General features: G+C 42.8%; 1 protein-coding gene across 1 annotated transcript; it reads right to left on the bottom strand.

Annotated features, from left to right (window-relative positions):
• Positions 1-11,509: 11,509 nt before the first annotated feature.
• Positions 11,510-22,486, bottom strand: LOC306790512 (uncharacterized protein). The gene is made up of 5 exons (XM_079286835.1): positions 20,686-22,486; positions 19,440-20,360; positions 14,414-14,492; positions 14,244-14,301; positions 11,510-12,834 (listed from the first exon to the last, which is right to left on the bottom strand). The coding sequence occupies exons 2-5, from the start codon at positions 20,349-20,351 to the stop codon at positions 12,060-12,062; spliced, it is 1,824 nt and encodes a 607-aa protein (XP_079142961.1). The 5' UTR covers positions 20,352-20,360; positions 20,686-22,486; the 3' UTR covers positions 11,510-12,059.
• Positions 22,487-23,983: the final 1,497 nt, after the last annotated feature.

Genomic DNA, 23,983 nt, shown 5'->3' on the forward strand with positions numbered 1-23,983 from the left:
GTGCAGTTCTAAACTATTTCGAAGTCTCTGTGTGAATAGATAAAAAGAGCTCTTCTCTTACTCTAAGATGGCAGTTTCTGCCCTAATCTGGTGGTTTAAGGAAGCGTTACTTTCAGGGCCACTGTATCTGTTCCTATCGTACGAACGGGTGACAGAATGCCCCATTCGGCGTTTTTGACCTACTTACAGTGACCTCACAACTCCGCAATATAAGCTTTACAAGTATAGCGCATATTATTTAACAGTGAATGAATATATTTTATTTACACTAACGTTAGCCAACTAGTGCTGCACAACTGTCAACACTTCCTCAGCTCACTAACTCGCTAGCGATCCACGGGTGTTGGTCTTCGTCACCACCGTCGTTTGTTTCGGGAGTAGCAGGTGCTTCCATTTCTGCTTCCATCACGAAATCAGTCATCGTAGAGTGGAATTCTACTCATGTAGTTGCCCGCTAGCTATAGCATGTAGCATCCTGGGCATCACTGGGAATCAGAACGCCGCGGCTTTGAGAGCACTTGTTTGCAATTGTGCATTAACGTGATTAACCAATGATTTAACTTGCTGCTAGGACCACTGATTCACCAAACCTGCTTGCTTGCAGTCTGTGTTCCAACACAGTCCCCGACGCTGCTCTCATGATTCATTTTGTTTCTGAAGATAGATTTGATTTTGTAGCGAGTAACGAAGGTTTCAGGGGAAATGTATCGGAGTAAAAGTATCAGTTTTCTTTGCAAAATGTAGTGAAGTAAAAGTAAACGTAAACAGAAATATAAGTAGTAAAGTAAAGTACAGATACCCAAAAAAACTACTTAAGTACAGTAACGAAGTATTTCTACTTCGTTACTGTACACCACTGATTAAACGTGATAAAATACCCTCTAGAGTGCCCTTCCAGTGGTGAAAACATTATAAATGGCCTACTAGGACTCCCTTAAATGGAGAAAACATCATAAAATGCTCTATAGGAAACGTACAGCGAGCTGGTGCCCCTTTACATGCAGCTGGTGCCCTTCTTTATTTCTTTCAACCCTCCCCCTCAGACTGTCTGAGTCCGCCACTGAAGGCAGCCTCCAGTCTGTCACACAGGGGACAGGGGAGTGGTTCAAACAGCTCTGTCACAACCTTTCCTGCCTGCCTCAGGATCCTGGAGGTGTACAGGTCCTGTAGGGTCCTCGGGGTCCTGGAGGTGTACAGGTCCTGTAGGGTCCTCGGGGTCCTGAAGGTGCACAGGTCCTGTAGGGTCCTCGGGGTCCTGAAGGTGCACAGGTCCTGTAGGGTCCTCAGGGTCCGGAAGGTGCACAGGTCCTGTAGGGTCCTCGGGGTCCTGGAGGTGTACAGGTCCTGTAGGGTCCTCGGAGTCCTGAAGGTGCACAGGTCCTGTAGGGTCCTCGGGGTCCTGAAGGTGCACAGGTCCTGTAGGGTCCTCGGGGTCCTGGAGGCACAGCAGATTGCAGCCTTCTCAGCAGAGCGAATGATACTCTGCAGCTGCACTTGTCCTTGGCAGTGGCAGCAGCGTACCAGATAGTGATGGAGGAAGTGAGGATGGACTCAAAGATGAAGGTGTAGGACAACATTTTTGATCATGATATCCAGTTATCCTCATACATCTGTTGGAAATGTGTCATGAATCTTTAAAAAGATTATTTTAGGGTCGTTTGAAGCTCATGTTGTTGATTATGTGAGCCTTTGTCCACATTTTGGGTCTTTTTGGGAGAAAGACATTTAGTAATGATTTGTTATTTTGTCTCTTTGCACCTTGAAATTATTCCTGAAGGTTTGTGTTAAAGTGGAATTTAATACTAAACAACTTCAAATGGATTTAAGTCTGGTTACAGCATGTAAATATGTATCTATTTATCTAGTATTTGTTTACTTTACTTTTATGTATGGCAGAGTATGTGTCAATAAAAGTGTCTCTGTATATATGTGAATGTCTTTTAGTACATATATATTTTATAAAAGTTGTATTTTTTGATGTGTAAAAAATAAGTGTAGCTAACATAAATAACTGAGGCAACCTCATTGTTTGTGTGTCCTCACAGTTTCCCAGCATGCTTCAGGTGTTTCGGTGTACGAGGGGGTGAAGTCTGTCCTGCTGCCCTGCGAAGCATCTTGGTTCCCTGATGTCACCAAAGTGGTGTGGAGCCGCTTCGGTTTCAATCCCTCGACCGTCCACCAGTATAAAGACTCTGATGAGCCTCGTTTTCAAAACCAGCATTACAGCAAACGAACATTCATGTCAAATTTTGCGACGAAATCTGGAGACTTCAGCCTCACCCTGACAGAACCCCGCCTCTCAGACAGCGGCTTCTACACCTGCACCTTCTACAAAAATGAATTTGAAATAAGACGGATAGCTGTCCGTCTGCAGGTCACGGGTAAGGAACAATTCCCCTCTGTACATACAAGGCCAGAGGTCAGAGGTCACTGCTGGAGATAGGTGGACATGGATGTATTATCAGAACTGGATACTGTGTGTAGGAGCCAAAGAGGACCAGTTAAATTTGTTATTATAATAAAGTAAACTGGGGCATGAATTGGCACCTGTTGATGGCGTCATTGTCTTGTTAGTACCAGCTGTTCATAGGGCATGCAGCTGTGTACAGGTCCTGTAGGGTCCACAGGGTCCTAGAGGTGTACAGGTCCTGTAGGGTCCACAGGGTCCTGGAGGTGTACAGGTCCTGTAGGATCCACAGGGTCCTGGAGGCGTACAGGTCCTGGAGGGTCCACAGGGTCCTGGAGGTGTACAGGTCCTGTAGGGTCCACAGGGTCCTGGAGGTGTACAGGTCATGTAGGGTCCACAGGGTCCTGGAGGTGTACAGGTCCTGTAGGGTCCACAGGGTCCTGGAGGTGTACAGGTCATGTAGGGTCCAGCATACAAGATGATGATGGAAGAGGTAAGGAAGGACTCGAAGATGAAGGTGTAGGACAACATTTTTGATCATGATATCCAGTTCTCTTAATACGTCTGTTCAAAATGTGTAATAATTATTTTAAGATTATTTCAGGATCATGTGAAGTTCCTGTTGTTGATTATGTCGCCCACAGAACCGCCCTCTCTGGTTGTTCTACTGGCTGTTCTACTGGCTGTTCTACTGGCTGTTCTACTGGCTGTGGGCATACCAGCATATATTATGGAGTACACCATCCCAGGTATGTTGTATGTCGTCACAGGACCTGTGAAGGCCTCTAGTACAGTTTGTGTTTGTGCAGCTGATGTTGTGGTTTGTTCTCCTCTCAGTCTCCAGGGTGGAGGTGAAAGAGGGGGTGTGGTTTGTCAAGCTTCCTTTCAAAGCCAAACTCCAGCTGCCTGAGGACGCCACAGTGGAGTGGAGCCGCTGTGCCCCCGAGCCCATGAAGGTCCACGAGTATCGGAACGGTGGCAACTATCTTGTCAGACAAGACGAGATTTACTGCGACCGCACAAAGATGGAAAAGGAGCCACTGAAAACTGGAGACTTCAGTCTGTCCCTGAGGAACCCCTGCTTCAGAGACAGCGGCTCCTACATCTGCACCGTCCACAAGGACAGAGAAATCCTGACCCAGAAAGTAGTACGGCTCAGAGTCAACGGTCAGTGTAGGCCACTGGTCCTGCTGCCATCAGTATCACTGCTGCTGCCGTGAAAATTAAAGATGATGTTGTGCTCTGTTTCCCTCTTAGTTGTCCGGGAGGTGGTGGAGGTCAGGACGTTTGCTGAATCTGTCACGCTGCCCTTCGAAACTAGAGCTCGGCTGCCTGGAGATGCGACAGTGGAGTGGCGCACATACATGATGGTCCATGTGTTTAAGAACGGCCAAGACCGGCCTGAGGAGCAACACCACTCTTACATAGGCCGCACAAAGATGAAGGAAAACCCGCTGCAAACTGGAGATCTGAGCCTGACCCTGACTAACCTCACTAACGTAGACTTCGGTGTATACGTCTGCACTGTCCGCAGGGACGAGGACATCATATGGAAGAGAGAAGTGCTGCTCAGAGTCAAAGGTCAGTACTAAAGTTACAGGTCAGGGGTCAGATCCCTACCATCAGTAGACCGCTACAGCAATGCTGTACAGCTGATGTTGTGGTCTACTGTCCTAGACTGGTCTCGTCCTGCATTCGTAGCTATACCTACAAAAATAATGTAATTCGTTGATATATCAGGGAAGTATTTTGGTAAAAGTATATAGATCAAGATGGCAAAAGCCCAAATAGAGCAGACGTGAGTGGAGGTGGACGGGTCAAACGAGCAGTGATCTTTCCTCCAGGAGACCGTTGTTTGTTCCTGAGAATATGAAACGAGAAGTCAATGTTGCGTAACTTGTGTTCTTCAGTAACAACACTTCTGTAGTTATTCTTCTGAAGGACATACAGGTCCTTAAGTGTCCGCAGGGTCCTGGAGACCAAGTGCTAAATATCAGCGAGGACTGAGCCTGTTTCTCCGTCCGAACGACAGAAAAGACGTGACTTTAACAGATGCATGAAGCCGGTAATGTCACAGGTTCCATGTGTTGTGACCACCTGTTGTCTCCTCTTCACAGAGAGAGGATGGTTCGGGTTTTAAAGAAGAACGTACCTTGAACCAAACGCCACCCCTGAACACTGAACCAGCTAATGTCCTCTGTGGAACTCCTTCCTCTTACTGTCCATCTCTGTCACATCTTCTGTGAAAGAGACATGATGGTTTGGATGTGTTTAAACCGGCGGTCACGTGACTTTGACTTTGAGATGGCGTCTCCTAACATCGCGTGTCCAGCAGATGACGCCATCTCACTCTTTGTTAAAGCTGGGCTTTTGCTTCCTGTCAGCTTATTTCAATTCTTTCTACAAGTCTTGCAGCTCTGAGTCTCTCCGGGTATTTTTGGGCCTTTCCTCTGTCCCTGTTGATTGGAGTTCGGTTCTTGTCTTGAGATGTTCCTCTGTCCTCCTGGCTGTGGTGGTCTTTCGGCTTTAGGATGCAGCACCTGTATCCTGTTTGTTGGGGAGCTTTTTGGTGGTTTTCTCCGTCTTCACGTTGGGGATGAAGATCAGTAGCTTGGTGGTCTTCGTGGTGAAGTGGTCCTCACATCTACATCCTGGTCTTGTTAACTTTTACTGAGGAGCAATAAAAAGCATCCTGACAGCAAACATTACAAACTGTCATGAGATGTTCAGGGTCCAGGAGAATAGAGCTCTATAACGGGGGATTAAATCAAAACATCGTTGGACTACTGTAACGGTGTGTTTACAGGTCTCTGTAAAAAGTCCGTCAGAAAGCTGCAGCTGATTCAGAACGCTGCAGCTCGAGTCCTCACTAAGACCAGGAGGGTGGATCACATCACTCCAGTTCTGATGTCTTTGCACTGGCTTCCTGTCCAACAAAGAATTGACTTTAAAATCCTGCTGTTGGTTTACAAAGCACTGAATGGTTTAGGTCCAAAATACATCTCTGATCTGCTGCTACCTTATGAACCATCCCGACCCCTCAGGTCGTCTGGGACCGGTCTACTTTCTGTTCCCAGAGTCAGAACTAAACATGGAGAAGCAGCGTTCAGTTTTTCTGCTCCACATATCTGGAACAAAGTCCCAGAAAGCTGCAGGTCTGCTGAGACCCTCAGCTCATTTAAATCAAGATTGAAGACTTTTCTGTTTGCTGCTGCCTTTAATTGAACCACATTCAATTCATATATTAATCAATTTCCTGCATTTCTGCATTTTACTACTGCATTTTATTTCTTACACTGTTTTTTAATGTTTTAATGAATGTTCTTAATTGTTTTGAAATCTCCTTTTCTTTTGCCTTATGTTTTGATGCTTTTAATGGTTTCATGTGAAGCACTTTGAATTACCTTGTTGTTGAAATGTGCTATACAAATAAACTTGCCTTGCCTATTATATAATTCGCAGTAAAGATAGCTGGTCCTCAACCAGACTTTTTGCACGGTCAGCATCTTAAAGTCCAAGGCCACCGAGACACTCGATGACACTATTAGTTTAAACTGTAGTAAAATAGTAGCATCCAACAATGCTATATAACAATTATATTGGGATTTTCAAGTGCACTTTATTGTCAAGTCTCCGTTGTGCGCATATAACACACTCATCATGTGGACAGCATTCAGTGGGTTTATGTTGAAAAAACACCACTACAAGCAGTACTAGCAGCGTGAAATACAGATGTTCTCATTTGTTTCTGGTCGTTGTACTCTGGTGTCATAATACATTTGACATGTGTCGCTTTATTCTGAGGTGTGTGTGTGTTTGTCTGGCAGCAGTAGTTACGGTAGTTGTGTAAGAAGGATACAGTAAATATCTTCGCTGGTGATTTTCATCAACGTCATGCTTTCCACTCAGCAGTAAATGAATTATATCTTCATGCGTACAGTGTGATGTGATTCTCCACAGACATGAACACTTTCACAGAAGAGGCGTGTTCAAAATGCTGCAGAGACATTCTCTGACTTCACATCATTTGAAATGCATTTTTTTATGGATGGCTGGACTCAAGCCGTGTCACATTTCATCATGTGGCTTCTTCATGTTGCATAACAGAAGCCAAAGTATCTTCGTTTTATTTATGCTGCTTGAACATGACCTGATCACGAACTAACTCCCCCTAATCTCCCGTCTCAATTAGCGAGTCCACGTGGTCCAAATCACCACGTTAGTCCAGAAAAACAACACACCAGCACATCAGTTGCCGATAGCTGCCGGTTCAAATCCATTTCTCCGTTGGACGCATGAGTTCAGGTCGCGTCTCGGGACCTGAACTTGTAAATCACTTCCACATCATCAGACCCGGAGGAATGTGTTCCTCGGGGTCGTGGAGCTCGTCAAACACATTCCCACATCTGTGTTTATCAGGAAAGAAGCCAAAGCTGAGACAGAAGACTTCATTCACACGTTGTTGTTGCTTCGCTCTCAGACCGATCCCCTGATTAGGATTCGTTTTAGTCAACTGTTGCCTTTAAAACCCAAACATTTCTGCGTGTATTTGTGTATCAGGGTTTAAACCATGAAAGTTACAAGGTGCTTCACAAGTCCAGAGAACATAACAAGAACTTTAGGGGTCAAAAAGTCGTTGATCCCAAGTTCCAGCTCCTTCATTTTGAAGATTTGTTCTTTGTGTTTGCCTTCATGTGTGATACTACATCAGTAAGTTAGACTGTTGATTCGGCAAAACAAGCTATTTGGAGACATCAACTTGGCCTTTAGTCACGATTTTCCACCATTTTATGGACCAAACAATTGGTGATTAATCAAGAAAATAATCTGCAGATTAATCGATGGTGAAAATAATTGTTAGTTGCGGAGGAATGACCACAAGCTAAACCTTTAAGTTTAGATTTGTGCTGATGAAATCTACAAAGTCTCAAAATGCAGCCTATACTCTACACCTCACACATCATGTACACATTAAAAACACATTTATTTTACATGAATTAACCAATCGGTCCATCCCATTGTTCTGCAGCAGCAGCAGAGCTTGTTTGTTCTGTGAGTGTGTGCTGAGTCAGCCAAAGCTGGGCTTCACTCCGCCGCAGCAGACTGATGGCTGCCTGCAGAGAAACACTGAAGCCACTCTGCAGCACTCTGCTGCTGCGGGCAGACTTTCATACAGCTTCAGTTTCACTGTGACTGATGTGCAGCGTCATCATACAAAGCAGTGGAGCTGGTGCAACATGTTCTCTGTAGGGCTGAGCCACATCCAATCAATCTCAGCCAACATCCCAGAATGATTTAATGCAAAAAACATAAAGGTATCAAACACGCATTACTACTTTACAGTTAAATATTTAACATTTATTACAACATGAAAAAAACAGTAAATAACACTTTGATAAACATGTCAGGACATCTTACTTTAGTCTCAGTATAATATAATATATATATATCATATAATAATATTCTGTATAATATAATAATGTATATCATGTAATAATATATGTTGCATGTAATAATATATGCTGCATCGTTTCTCATGAGAGACCAATACACAGACCATAGTACACAGTTGTTTCCCCAATTTTTTTTCTTGTGACCTGTGGCTGATGTTGGCATATATATCCATAACTTTTGAACGGTTTGAAAGAGAGTAATTTTGAAAACGCTACGCGATTCCTGGTCGAATCACGGCCCTGCTGGATGTGCTGCATCGTTTCTCATGAGAGACCAATACACAGACCATAGTACACAGTTGTTTGCCCAAAATAACGTGGTATTGAGGTAAAACTTATAGTATTCTTCAAGATATGATCTTAGTTCATGTATAATTGTGTTTTGCAGTGTGTAAAATGGCTCCCATGGTTGTTTTGCCCAGAATCTCTTTGTTACACAGGTATTTTTTTTAATTCGTTTTGCAAAAGTGAATTGTACACAGAGTACACGTGTGTAGTACCCCCTCTAGGTCCCCTTAAAAGGGGACCCTCGTCATTAAAAGGTTTAAAGTGGGATTTTTCACAAAATAAAAACATGAATTATAAAAATTCCATTTGTAAGATTTAAATTTTACAAATGGAAGTATTTTACATACACACTAGCTAACCTCGCTTGTGCAGCTAACGTCATGTAAATATGCTAAACTGGCTGAAATCGGGGAAACAAGAGCCTGCAAGTTGACGAGCCTACAGAAGTGGCCAATCTTCTGGTTTTACGGTGCAGGAAGGTTTTTTGTGTTTTTTTTATCTTGTAAACAAACGCCACGCCTACCGTTCTCTCATAGCTCCGATTTTTATGCGGCTATAAATAGGCTCTGTTGCTTTTTTTTCAAGGTGTGGGGGATTGGGGGTGCGTGAACCCGTCGGGATGTAGGAGGGGGTGCTTGGCCTAAAACGTTTAGGAACCGCTGTTTTAGAGGAAAAAAATATCACGTTGTCGGCAGGATTCGAACCTGCGCGGGGAGACCCCAATGGATTTCTAGTCCATCGCCTTAACCACGCGGCCACGACAACCGGATGGTGCAAAAGTGGCCAACAAATGACCATAAAGAGTAGCCATCTTGTTTGCAAAGATATACTCACTCCATCTAACTGTCTGTCTGTCTCACTCACTCCATCTAACTGTCTGTCTCACTCATAACTGAATGATTTGGAGATATTAAGTCAAAGGCATTGTTAGACCGCCTGTTTGTCTGTCTGTCTGTCTGTCTGTCTGTCTGTCTGTCTGTCTCTCTCTGTCTGTCTCACTCATAACTGAATGATTTGGAGATATTAAGTCAAAGGCATTGTTAGACCTCCTGTCTGTCTGTCTGTCTGTCTGTCTCTCTCTGTCTGTCTCTCTCTCTCTTAAAACAATGTCCAATGCAAGTGTCACACTGTTTATAGCGAACGTTAGTTTATAACACAAGTCTCTAGAAGGGCTTCTATGAAACCAAGACAAACAGAACATGATGCACCTCCTAAATACCGTCAATAATGTAATGATGACTACTTTTAATACTCAACTAAATTTGATAATAGGTCCTTTTCTGTAATGCAGTATTTTTCCATCATAAAGTAAAGGGTTTGAATACCTGTACTGAAGTATTACTGCAGATGTGTCTGCAGCAGAGAGGTGAGCGTTGAACACAAATACTTTACATATTTTAATCAAAACGCTGGCTTTGTGCAAGAATCTTTGTTTGTGATGAAACAGCAAAAACACCGGACCACAGCATCAACTCACACCACTCAATATACGTTTTAAATCTGCACCGTCATACCTTCAGCTCACATCGGTTCTTCAGTGACGCAGCCACCAGAGGGCAGCCTTGGCTTCCTTTTGACTCCTATGGAAAAAATACATTTAGGGAGATTTGCCCTCAGCTAAGCTTCCCAGGCTGCGTACTGCCTGTAAGGAGCTCCAAATGCCGTATCTTAAAATCAGGGCAAAAAAATCCATGACCCATGCAGCACATGCAGCCAGTAGTGTACTGACTAACACCTCATTGTGTATGCATGGGAGGCGTGCAGTAAGGCACGGTTTATGAGTGGCAGACATTATGTGGAATAATTTGTCTCAGTTTATTGTAATCTGGACGTGATGTTCATGTCTTTAAACACACAAACAGGTCTGTTATGTAATGAGGTGTAAAGAATAAAGACGCACACGAGGCAGTTTGTGTATTTTTGTTTTACTGTATTATTGAATAAAATCTATAAAATCTTCCACAAAAAATAGAATACATTATTATTCATCATCTCGCATCCTTCAGTTATGTAGTTTATGCTTTACAGACCCGACTGACACTCTCAGGTATAAATAACACCGTAGAGTCCTCTCTGATAGATTATAAATAAAAAATAAAATAATAAAAACAACAGAGAAGTGGTTTATTTCTGAACACTGTATTTCTGTGCAGAGCAAAAACAAGTTGTTGGAGGAGCAGTTTGCTCCTCGCACATCTCTCTCCTGATTGGTCGGTGGTCTGAGTCTGTGCAAAACAAGCTCTAAGCCCCTCCCACTGAACTAGTGACGCAAGCGGCTTCCTCCCTCCTCCTCCTCTTCTTCTTCCCTCCTCGCTGCCACCTCCTCCCTCAGCTAGTTTACTGTCGTCCTGTCAGGATACGTTAGGCTCATATGCACTAGTGTTCACCGAGCACAGGGGGAAAACAGAGACAGGCCAAGAAGAGGGAAGAAACGATGGAGGCTTCTGGCTTTCGGTGCTTTACAACTACATAAAACCTCCACACGAATGAAGGAGTAGGTCCAGTAGTAAGGCACATGGTGAGACAGAGACGAGGACGGTGAAAAGAAAGATGAGAAACGGGAGTGTCCGGGTTCACCGACAACAAACGGACATCAGGAGGTAGAAACCACAGATTATGAAGGTCCAACATCTGCTTCAGGTCCAGGTAGAAACACATAGAAAAACATTGCAGTAGAAATCCATACCATCATCACAAATACACAGGCTTCTGTCGTCATGTTACACGTGTGAGACATGGCAAAAGCCCTGGTTGTTGACTGGAGGCGATCAGCTCCTCCGTCAGAACCGGACCGAGATTACATTATTTAAAATACATGTTTCACACGTAGATAGATCATGACGGGTTTAAATACAAGCTGCCGAGAAGGATGAACTTCTGGTGGAAGGTGTGATGGTTACTCTGGTAGTTTGTCCCAAAGCAGAAGACCATAAAGAATCTGAATTATAAGTTACACTCACACCCAAACAAAAGACTCCACATAGAGACAACATCTGCTGCAGCTTGTGGCTGACTTTTCATTCATAAATAATATTTGACCCTCTCTCAACAGCAAGATGTCATCCGTTTCTTGTGATACAGACATAAACGTGGAATTCATCTCCAGGGATTGGAAACGTACTTCTTTGGCTGAACCAGATTCAGTGGTTCACGTTCTCCTTTAATAAATACACATTCACAAAGAGCTTCGGCTGCTGTCTGACTACAACCATTCAGTCCCGATACTGAAAGGAAACCCCGGCCTTTGCCCTCCTGGTTGGCTGAAGCTCACTCCCTCTTAAGCAATTGAAGGGATTTCAATTAATAATCAACCAAAGTCTGATCGGATGGCAGCTCAGGTTCCTTCATCCTGAGATTTGAAATGTACGGGTACATTTGTATTTAGGCGCCGTCACGCGGTGACCTCACAAGTGTTGCAAAATACTTTTGGTGCACCGACTCACTCTAGACGTGTCTCATCTGATTTTTACTACAGATTACTGACTCACGACTCAAAACACAAGCTGCAGAGCCGTCGAATCCATTTCCTGCTGCATAAATTGGTCTCTCTGTCTGTTTAAAAAAATGAATTTCTTGAATAACAATACTCGATAGCTGAAGTTTCCCACTGTTTAAATCCACTGAGACTTGTAGAAAAATATCTGTGTGTGCCTCCACCTGAGTGATAACAACCAGAAACAGTATAAAAGCACTTAAATAGTGGACGTTTCCTTCATGTTTCCTCATCTCATGAGATATCTGAAACCAGACTCCTCCTCGATAGCGATGATGATGTTGGTTTCTTATAAATTAGTTATGTGTCAAGAATTAAATTGAATTTTCAACCGAGCCTTAAAGATCAACAGTCAGCCCCCTCAGCTGTGATCAGACTGTTTGTGTGCAGTAGATGTTCAGGAGTTCGTGCTTCAGGATCAGGTCTTTACCAGGATCTCCATGATGTGGTCCAGCTCGTTCAGGTCCATCCGACACGACTGGAGACTCCCGGCTCCGCCGTGGCCGGGGGAACGCGTTTTCACGTCCTCGTCGGCCCAAAGTGACACGCTGACGGGCCACAGGGAGCCCGCCGCCCAGCTGGAGGGCAGATCCGAAGTCTCGTACATCGACGTGTCAATGTCCTCGAAGATGTCCATGTCCAGGGCGAGGTCGCCCAGGTAGCCCATGGCGTTAACGGCGTCGCTAAAAGTGTTGATCGCCGCAGCAGCGGGTAGTGATTTCTGCTGGTCGGACGAGCCGTCGGCCTCCTGAGAAGAGAATTCTGGAGACGGCGGAGGAGACGGAGGCAAGTCGTCCACGTCGTCCTCCGCACACCTGAGACACGTAACCGGCACGTCCTCTCCGAACTCGTCCCCGAGGAGGCAGGATTCGCGGTAGACGCCTTGGAGGAGCGGCGCCTCCGACGCCCCGTCGCTCTGCATGTCCTCCTGGATCTGCCGCAGCGTGTTGATGAGCAGCACGGAGCGACGCAGGCTGAGCTCCATGCCGGCCTGGTAGCCCCGGAGCTTCTCCATGCAGAGGCCGAGCACCAGCTGACGCTGCTGCAGGCGGCTCAGGTCGGACTCGGACGGAGCCGCGAGGAACCCGGCCGCGTCCTCCACATTCTGCTCCTTCTCTGCAGCACGGAGGGTCTCGGCCTCCAGCTCCTCCAGGCAGCTCCACTTCCGCTTCACACCACGACCCAACATCGGCCTACATCGACAGGTACGCAGATTAACAAACACACTGGAACGCATCTCACCAACGTGCTTTTTACAAGATGATGTATTCATGTTTCTTTACATTTTTTTACATTTTCGAACCCAAAACACCACAAGTATTCAGTGGTTTTAGTCAGATTGGGGGGGAAATAAGACACTTTAACACAAATAGTAGAAAGTGAGATATTTTACGACCTTTATTTAAATAATAAATCTCTTCAAACTGACGAGATACGCCAAGTAGCAACCAATTATGTAAGTATTGATAATTTCCTTGATGAATCCTTTTTTACATGTTTTGTATATACATATGTGTGGATGAAGTGTGTGGGTGTGTGCAGGTATTTATAATTACGGGTGTGGATGAAGTTTATGTTTATAGTATTTATGAAAATATTTTTATTGGAATATATTTATCTTGTGAGACTAGTCTTGAGCTTAAAAATAATTCAAACACCCAGAAGACAAAAGAAAACCAAGTAATTGAACTATTCTTTTTAAATGATTCATTGATTATAAATGTTCTGTAGAGCCGTTAATCGTCTCACCTGTAATTCATGAAGTCAGACTTTCTGTCTGACAGCAAATTATAAACCAGCTTTGAGGACAGCAGCTTAAAGCAGCCATGTAATAAACTATGTAATAAACCGTGCATCTATGTAACAGCACCAACCCAGCACACATGGCTAGTTTCTCCTTCACTTTCCATTTGATCAGCTCCTAAATAAACACCAGAAAACTCAAACTGTGAACATTTTATAATGTGAACGAGTTTGTTTTATTCCATTTAAGACATTTGAAAAGTATAATATCTGCTGTGACTCACTGTGAGACACTCACTCTGTCCTCATCCACCCAGACATGAGTCCATGACTTAACGTTAGTCTAGGACGATGTTTCAGGTTATTGTCTATTTAAAGTTTTCCCAAATAAATAGATACATAGACGGATAGATAGATATATAGATAGATACGTTATTAATCCCGAAAGGGGACATTTTTTTGCTACAGCAGCATTTGTAGGTACAGGGAAAGCAAAGCAATACAAATATTAAATATAAAAATGCATAACGTATAGATATATATATAATAAATAGAATAATATTACATTAACTAACTAAACAATAGTGCAAATAACTGAAGAACACATGAAGCCGAATTTGATGACCCCCATCTAAAGACTTATAGTTTAGTAATGATTAAATAACGTGTTCCTACAGTTTATTCTCTTTAGATTAGTAAAATAAACCAGAATAGTGTCACACCATCGTACTTATTTTACACAAGAACCCTTTCATGGACTTGAATGGGGCAAACACTAGCTTCCAGTTTGAACCACATTTAAAGAGAGTACACGAAGGTATTATAAGTTAATATTTAAAAAAGAGGTTTTAAAAACTACCTTAAAGTGTCATGAGGCGTCAGAATCCGTCGTGTCTTCGTCGCCGCGTTCCTCTGCTCTCGAGCCCAGAGGAAAGATGAGGCACGCTCGATACAGTCCCAAAGCTCACGAGCGTGTTCGTGATTGGTCCGTTCCGCCGTCGGTCAAAGGCTCCCGCCTACGCCTCTCACGTGGGCAGCGAATGTGCGGACGTTTGTTCCGACTGCGAGCTGCCGCTGCGTTCAAGTGCTGCTCAGGAAAAAGATAAATCTGAAAGAACATCGGGGTCAATATGATTTAGGAATATTTAGATTTTAAATATGAAAGAGGTCTAACAAGTGATACAGTATGAATAGAAATCCTGATTGTAGTATAAAATACATACGAATACAAACACTGAAACTTTACTCATTGTGTGGAACCTGCATTTGAACATGGTCGATCTTGATGGAAGAAGTAATTCCCTAATTCACATTATTTACTTAAAATAATACCACAGAGTAAAAATACTCTATTACTAAAAGACTAGTGTTATCCGTAAAATGTACTCAAAGTTTCATGTGTACAAATACGCGTTACGCAGTAAAACAGCCGCGTGTCAGTGTTGTTACTGATATGCACGTATGCATTTTTATATTGTAGCTGGCCGATGTGGAGCTCATTTGAACACTTTACTGGGTACTTTAATATATAAGAATACATCATATTTCACAAACTGATCACATGTTTACGATGTAATGTATAATATCAATATAATATCTTAATCTAAAAAGTAAATAGTACCTGTAGCTGTCAGATAAATATAGAGTAAATAGATACCATATTTCCCTCTGAAATGAAGTCGCGTATAAAAGTATAAAGTACCATGAAATGGAAATACAAGCACCTAAAAAAGTACACTACTTGAGTAAATGTACTTAGTTACATTTCCCCACTGAAAAGGGGCAGAGTATGCTGTATGTTGTAATATCAAATTGTTATTAATAACTCTTTAACTGCTGTCACATGTTCCTTTTTGTAACACAATAACTCTGTGTTCCTATGTTGTTTTTATGCTTTTTAGATGCCAACTCAGTGATTTAAGCAGTTCTTGTGTGAGTTTTAATATATATATCAGGGAGTGTAAATTAAATAAACAGAAGCAAAAATGTATTTCAAAAGCATTCATGCATCAAATTATTAACAACCCGGTATCTATATATCAGTGTTAGACATATCTAGAAGGCAGAGGAAGTTGCAGTGAGCACCTGAACGCAGCATTTTAAAGAGACAGATGACTCAGAGAGGGGGGGGGGGGGGGGTGACAGGAAAGACCAAATAAGGAAACTCTTCGATCACGTTTTTCAGCTTCTTCCTTTTGAAGCTCTCTCAGCTACACTTCTGCTTCTTCTTTCCTCTTCTTCTTCTGCTGAACAGAAACTAAACACATCTCTCATGATGGTTGCTAACCTGCATTTTGAGGAGTTTTTTTGGACAATTGTATGTCCAATAAAATACACATTAAAACCCCGAAATGATGACGTGTCTTTGAGCTCTTTAAACTTTAAAAGACAAGATCTAGTAAGTATATTATAACCTGTATGCATGCAGGCATTAGTTAATTCAGGGTTTGTTGTAAAATAACACAAAAAAGTGTTATTTTGCAACAAACCCGTAACCTTATTTTATGTTATTTTTTGGTACAGTAGTTATTTTAAAGTAAGTTAACGAGCTTTAGGGTTCATTTTGTTATTATGCCCAAACAGAAATACTTCTCTTGACTTCAAGTTTATGAGCAGCACCTGAAGTTGTCACTTATTAACTTTTATGAACCCACTAACGTTTTTTAAAGGCGGTGCAGTCGTCTGACAGCAGACAACACGCGTGTTGGAAGTACAGTACTTCTATCAACACACGTGTTAGAAGTCAGTTATATATATGAGAGTCACAGACGTCTCAGAAGTGCATCTCTTAAACACTGCAGGAGTTTTCTGCATCACATTTAGTGTTTTCTCCGCTGCTGCTGTTTTTAGGACACAATAGTCTCTTTTTGTACCGACTCGTCTCTCCCTCGGGCTGCCTTTTCGCTGAGTCACCCAGAGGCCATTAATCTTTAACTATGGGCAAACGAAGACTAGGCGGCAGGCCAACATGCAGTAAGCTACAACTTTATGAAACAAGCACCCTTTGACAGTTTATTTATTTATTTATTTATTTATTGTCCTTGAGTTTCAGACAAGACTTTGTGGATGTTTAAGAAGTCAGAAAAGTATCATTCATCATCAGTAGAAACATGTCCTGAGCTGCAAACAGACAGGAGTCCTGTTCGGTTGAATCTAGCTCTCTCTCTCTCTCTCTGGATCTTTATGCACAATCTCGTGTGAAACGTTATCATGTGAGAGCACGAGAGGACAAAGGTGGAGTCACATCTTATTCTCCTTTAACTTGATGTGATTAAAAACACACTCAACGGTTACTGTAACAGTGCCCTTGAGCCTGTTAAGTGTCTTGGTGTTGTGCAGACACTTTAGAGATGCATTGACACAAGAACTGACAGGTTAACATTATTTCCAGCCACACTGGAACTGCCCATTTACTCTACTTCAGTTCCAAATAATGACCTCGGTCAAGGATCAATTTGTTTCTTCCCGATACCAATTCCAATACCTGAATGTGAGTATCGGCATTTCAAAGCAGAGGAGTGACGTACAGACGCTGTACACGTCTCTGGTAGCGGCAGCGACCTGTCAATCACAGTAAGCCCCGCCGTAAAGCATACCCTGTTTTATGGTCTATTTGCCTATAGTCCTTTAGAAGTCTATGAGAAAATGACTCTACTTCTCTCTTGATTTATTCCCTCAGTAAACATGAGTTCATGTCTCAATCTCTAGTTTCAAGTCTTCTTCAACACAGCATGATGTTCATTTAGTACATTATGGTCCATTTAGTCACACAGACCATAAAGCAGGGGATGCTTTAGGGCGGGGCTACACGGTGATTGACAGGTCTCTACCATGGGGTCGTCCGGTCTGGCAGTTGTCCTTGTTTTTGTCCGATAATTTTAACCCTTTCAGTGTGTTCAGTTCATGGAAGTTTGACCTTTTTGGTCGCCTAAAGATTCAGCATCCGGTTGTACTTAGCTCCGCCCTCTCGTGTCACTTCTGGTTGCAAAAGGCCAAGATGGCGACAAACAAAACCCAGAATTCGAGGCTTCAAAGCAGCAGTCTAATGGGTGACTACGTCCTCTTCTTATATACAGTCTATGGTACCGATCCAATACCAGCGTGAACAGCTGTTTTGGGAAATTACCTTTTTAAAAAGGCTCAGAAAAAAGTACACATTTGTGACATTTCCCTGCAATAGGAATGAAGGCTTTGGTCTTTTAGTGGGTATTGTACACAACAATAAAATACTGAAGGTTATCAGCCTTTTTCCTCCAGCTCACCCAAATCAAAAAGGGCAACTAGACTTTGTAACGAAAAGAAAAAGAAAACCTCTGAAGAAGAGTTAACACTTTATGTCCAATACTAAAACAAGTGAGTCAACAGACACCACACAATGTAATAGTTGCACCTTTTATTATAAAAAATATTTACAAAGATGCTACAATGTTTTTTCCATAATATAAAAAAATGCATACATTTTACAACGGTAATTAGTCTTTGAAGTTCTAGCTCCCATTCAGAGTGACATCCTTCAGGAGTGTTGTGGTAAGGTATTAAGCGTGTCGTAATACTGTATTTTTGTCAATACATTTTGTTTGCCTGAGTTAAATCTTTTCATCACGATGATAAGGAACAATTTTGAAAAATGCATTTGATTTTCCACATCTTTAGGAGAAAGGCAACTGTTTGCATAAAGGAATTAATGGACATTTGAGTCGTATACAATCATTTTGAAACACGTATGACAGAGCTGCATAGTGATTTGAATAGTAACCCGGATATTATTATTACTAATAATAATAATAAAAAATGTGAGGAATAAATAGGTACTGCATTCAAAACGGAGGGCAAAATTTGGATAAATATAATTTCATCAGGCCTCGTGGTTGATTTGATACGTCAATATGGCATGTCTGTACCTAGATATAATAAATACAATAAATAAAACAACAATAAATTAGATTGTGTTGACACACAGAACTCTTCATTTGTTGTTCTAACAAATGAGAGAAAGAAATATGGCTTCTTGATGCAGTTATCACCCCGGGGTTTCTCCAGATGCTTCAGGAAAAAGCAGTTATTGTTATTAGATCTGTATGAATAGCAGGGCGGGAAGCTTACTGGATCACATGTTAACCAGCGTTTGGTTGGTGGCTGGCAGTAACCCCCCCGCCCTGCATAAAGCTTTTGAGAAAATGAAAGAACAGCGCCTTTAAAGTGTGACGATGCCAGGCCTGACACCTGTTACAGTCGACTTGTTATACCAAACCATGGGAAGACACTGTCTCGAGTCTGGCTACATTAAAATCTTAAAAACCGCTTGGGAGGGAAAAATAATAATAATATCAAATGATACTTGCAAAATCCCCCCAGCTGTATAATGCAAAAAAATATATTTCTATATACACATACGTACATATACATATATTCCATTCATAATTGCTCAAATCTTTAGGAAAATATGCATTGATTCATAGATTTGGATTTACAATTTGTTCTGGTTTCTGATGCATGTAGTGTGATGAATTGTTCCTCAGTCCATGTTACAATAAATAGAAATGGACAAAATGGCAGACTACGACCAGAAGGAGCTAGTATGACAGAATGTATGACAGACGTAAACATGGAAAGTACGTAAATAAGAATGCATCATGGTATAGGTAATTATCTTTGCCCTCTCACAGATATTGTCAAGTTTTGGATTTCATCAACAAAGTAGGAAACTAACTGCTTCGTCCAAAGGCCAGCAAGGCTTGTGAATCCCAAAATTCATTAATTTCACCGTCGCTACTTTTACTGCCAATTACATGTTTTGAATAAAAGATGAAGGCCCCAACAGCAGCTGCCGACTTGCCTAAGAGGCCGTTAGAGCGGACTAACTACGCCTCTAACAGCCCGTCCCAACATCTACTTTGCTTGCTGTTAATTTCCCACCTTGTCCCCAAAACCTTCAACAATCTCCAAGTGTAACAATACCACATACAGAACATGCACATGTGTACTGTGCATAGTCTGGAAAGAGTCTGAGGGATCAGTACAGGCCAGAGGAATGTTCGGAGTTTCAGGATCCCACTATGATCTCCATGATGTGGTCCAGTTCATTCAGGTCTGACCTGCAGCTCGAGCTGGAGCTGAGGGCCGTGGGCCCGTGAGAAGAAAGGCTCTCCAGCAGGTCGTAGGGCCCCATCTTTGGGGCGCTCTGCATGCCCGTCAGCACTGTGTCGAGGTCATAGTAGGACGGGTCCACGTCTGAAAACAGTTCCTCGAGCGCAGGGTCAGGGGGCGGCACCGGGTGCTTGATCTCAAAAGTCCCAAAAACCTGCTCCCCTGTCCTGGAGTCTGCGCTCAGGTGGTCCCGGTCACCCTCCTCCCCTTCCGACACACACTCCTCACTGTCCTCCTCTTCGTCCTCCTCGCACTCACCGTCTTCCTCCTCCTCCTCCTCCCAGCAGGGCCCCATGCCAAAGGGACCTGCCAGGTACGACGCAGAGGACAGCTGGGGGGAGACGGGCGACAGAGTGGACATGGTGACCTCTGTCTCCACGTCTCCCTCCATCACCACCTCCTCGGCGTGGTAGCCTTCCTCCAGACCCACCACTGAGAAGGGTTTTGGGCTCTGCCCGGCCTGAGCTGCCGCGTCCGTCTGCCGGCATAGCACCTCTGTGGCCACCAGGCGGTCCGTGGGACACTGGGCGGCCGCCAGAGCCTGGGTCATGATCTGCCAGGTGCCGTCCTGGGTCATCTCCTCCTGGATCTGCCGCACCGTATTGGCGATGAGCACCGAGCGGCACAGGTTGGGCTCCACCAGCATGTGGCAGAGCTGCAGCTTGATCAGCGACATGTCGAGCAGCGCCTGCCGCTGCAGGCTGTAGGAGGACGTCAGCGTCCGAGCCGCCACGGATGGGGCCACCGGGACCTGGTCACCGCTGGAGACCGGCTCCTCCCCGGAGTCTGAGAACTTGCGCTTGGTGCCCTTCGGGAACATGTTGTCTCTCTGTGGTGACGGCGAGGAGAAAGAAACACGGTCAGATATCCAAACACTTCTGAGCATCAACTAATTTATCACTGACAAAAACACAATTTTCTGAATTTCACTAGCTAAGATCATAGTGAAAAGAATAAGTGCCATGTAATTAATGTGTGTGGTGTAATGAGGCTATGTGGTGTGTTATTTGTGTATGGACATGAGGGAGATAGGGCTACAAGCTGCTCAGCAGCAGCTGTGACTTTATGAATAAACTCTACAGGTTTAAACTCTTCATGGACCACAGTAAACAGTAAATTGTTTGTTGTAGTTTTTTTCTTAAAGTTTGCTATACCTTTCCTGTTGAGAGGCACAGGCAATAGCAATGCAGCTTGGTCCCGGCTGCAACGCTTCAAGTACTTTTGTACGAGCGACAAGCAGCTTTGTTCAGCACCATTTCTGCCCATTTTAGGCCAGTCTGAAGCAAGACTCCTGCTGGGCGGAACAACCACACTTTTAACAGACCACTGAGCCACCGAAAATAGCATGGTTACCAACTAAATGCAAACGCCGCATCAAAGTAAGCACAGACTAGAGAGACCGTTGTCAGGAAAACAAACACAGCACGCAAGTTACATGATCAGTGCACTTCAATTCTTTCCCACTGCCACCTGTGATCAAGAAAGTATCCTAATCAATAAGGTGCTTTGAGGGGTAAAAGTGATAATATGACAAATAAAAGCATTTACAATATCACAATACAATATACCACCATGAACCACTCATATTTGCACGGGATGTCAGGTTTCCGGGTCTACACACACACACACACACACACCGAGCTTCAAAAACTAGCAGAGCAAGATTTTCACTTTCTCTTCACTGAGGGAGGGGAAGAAAAGTAGAGTCAACTTCCTTATTACACACCGTTTAGCACACATGTCTTACAGGAACAAAAGAACACTCCTGCCAACATCATCGGCCCTCTGACTCCCCAAAATAAACGGGATGCAGGTAAATAGGAGACTGAGCTCTGAACAGCAGCCTGCGTGTCCGGCTGAGTCTCTGTTGGCAGGGCGTTTGGGTGAATGAGTCCACTTGGTTCAAATGTCCATTTGTGATACATTTCTTTAAAAATAATCCCAACAAGTTAAACCAGGGATACAATGGCAATAGTATTGACACATGTTGGACTGTGAAAGCATAGCATTATGGTTTACAGAGAAGAAAGCAAACAGCAAAGAGTTGTTAACAATTTTACAAAAATCTGCCCACTTTCCTATGGAAACCAAAATTACACTAAATGCACGAAACACTGCTGTTATTGTCACAATTCACCTCTAATAAAACAGAATTTGTTTGACTTTAAATGCAAACCTAAGGCCCTATAATCTGAGCAAATTACATACCCTCGTAAAATGAACACAGTCAGGAGTGCCGTGCAAGATTTTACAGCCAAGAACTGGGATGACGAAAACATCATTTTACATTGAATCAACATATAATCAAAAAGTCGTGATTTCTAACTGGGGATCGATTGTAAACTTCAGCCTTCAATAGGGGGAGTGACTGTGCTTCTTCTCACACATGAAAACCTGACATCAAATGAGGAAGCAAGATTAAATTGCAGCTACTGTCTTCACCTGATTGATCAGATGAATTATAGAAGCCATGCCAAGAAGAGAAGAAGAGGATCTATGGTACACTGAATTGCTTGGGAACCGTTACTTTCTTTGAGTCCTCGCTTGCAACGGGAATAACATTTCCTGACAATGGACAGAATAGGGAAAAGAGAGTCATGAATGAAAGTGCCCGAAGATCTAAAATACAAAAAGGGTGAGAAAGCAATTACGGACATATGTTGTCTTCTTGTGTGGTGCGTTTGTGGCTGGCCCCTGTTAAACAAGAGACACTAGAGAGCACTACCTCCTTAAAGGAAAAACAACGTGTAAAAAAAGGAAATGATATGCAACCAGGAAGACCTACAACCTGGGAGAAAGCACACTGCACAGTGAGGAAAGAACAGTTTGGGACATGACAGTTGTTCTTCACATGTAGATATGTGGTTTTGGAACACCCTATAGTTTAGCATTTTGGGGTTAAATCTCAATGAATCTACTAATTTAATCGTAAATAATCTGGATCACTCTGACGTTGCACCTGTAGCAGACAAACATAAAGCGTACAACTGATGCAAAAACTCACAGAATGTACAAGGATGAATAATAAAGATATATTAAACCTCCGGCACCAATAGTGCTGCTACTAAATCAACTGAGAATTGCAACTACATTTACTCCCTCTTGAACAAAACACAGCACTGTAATAACAGTAGTAACACCAGATGTAAGCTCTTTACATAAAGAACTACAGCCTGAACGTGAACAAAAACCTCTGACAGTTTCTAAACATTATAAACTGTATTGTTGTTTATTGAGCTGGACATCTGTCACATATATACATTGCACATATTCTCTCTACTTCAGACTGTGTAGTTCTGCACATTCCTGCATTAACTGTATCCGATCTATCATTTTAAAAACAATGTATTTTACATAATTCTATTGTCCCTTCTATTTGTTTTTCTATCTTTTATTTTGTTTATTGTCATGCACCAAAAACACCAAAGCAAATTACGAGTGTGTGAAACCCTATTTGGTGTTAAAACTGATTAAATTATATCTATTATAAGAAATGTGTTGTCTGCTACAGATGCTTAACTGTCATGTCCAATGTAATACAATCAATCATGTAAACCCACACATCCAGTTAAATTCGTATTTAAAAAGGACACGAGTAGCAAATTTGAGTCACTGTTTCAACAAGATTTAACAAGAAGATGCTGATGTGGTGTTCAAAAACTTGTCTAGCAGATATCAGGAAATGAGTAATCAAGTGTCACAAAAAATATATATATCACTCTTTGAAATATTGGGAGTCTTGTGTGTGTATATATATATATATACATATGTGTCAAACAGCGCTACTACATATAGTAGTATGTAAAAACACTACTAAATTGAGCTCTTGTATTATGCTAGGAACCAAACAAAATGCAGCCTCGCTTTACGTCAATGGCTCCTACTTTACGTCAATGGCTGCTAGCATGACCCATCCCCCACACTGCACACTGGAAAAAAAACACCACTTTCACACAGCTCAACGTACTAAATTAATAAATCAACTTACAAACACGGTGGCGTTGTGTTTTTAAACATGTCCCCCATTAATAATATTGTATTTACACTATCCGCCGCCACTTTTAGAGCTGTAAAACAGCAGTCAAAGGAGCCGTTGGCCGTGACAGCCGCATGCTTTGTCTTTTTCAGCATCGCGAGCGACAACGAGGCCATTTTGCGCTAGTAGCTAACAGCTAGCCGGCTAGCTTATGCTAATGCTATGAATTTACGCTTTACGAGCTGCTATGCTAAGCTAACTGGGGCTAAGGTGTTCAGTGAAACGAGGAGAGGGAAATAAAGCGATGGTACAAAACGCTTGGCATTCGTCTCAGTTTGGTTTATTTATATTTTAGGTTTTTACCATTTAATCACACAAAAAAATGAATGGTAGCTAAAGCTAATTAGCCTAAAAGTGCCCACCCACACATCCTCCGAGGTCCTTCCTCCTTTTCTAGCCCAAAAACAAGAGAGTTT

Source organism: Melanostigma gelatinosum, assembly GCF_949748355.1.
Source record: "Melanostigma gelatinosum genome assembly, chromosome: 16".
Classification (NCBI taxonomy): Eukaryota; Metazoa; Chordata; class Actinopteri; order Perciformes; family Zoarcidae; genus Melanostigma; species Melanostigma gelatinosum.

Coding starts and splice junctions, on each gene's coding strand:
- LOC306790512 (XM_079286835.1), bottom strand. CDS start 20,351: ATGTTCCCGAAGGGCACCAAGCGCAAGTTCTCAGACTCCGGGGAGGAG. Junction 14,493..19,439: donor ACCACATCATGGAGATCATA/GTGGGATCCTGA, acceptor ATGTTCTTTCAG/ATTTATCTTTTTCCTGAGCA. Junction 14,302..14,413: donor TCCGCACATTCGCTGCCCAC/GTGAGAGGCGTA, acceptor TCTGGGCTCGAG/AGCAGAGGAACGCGGCGACG.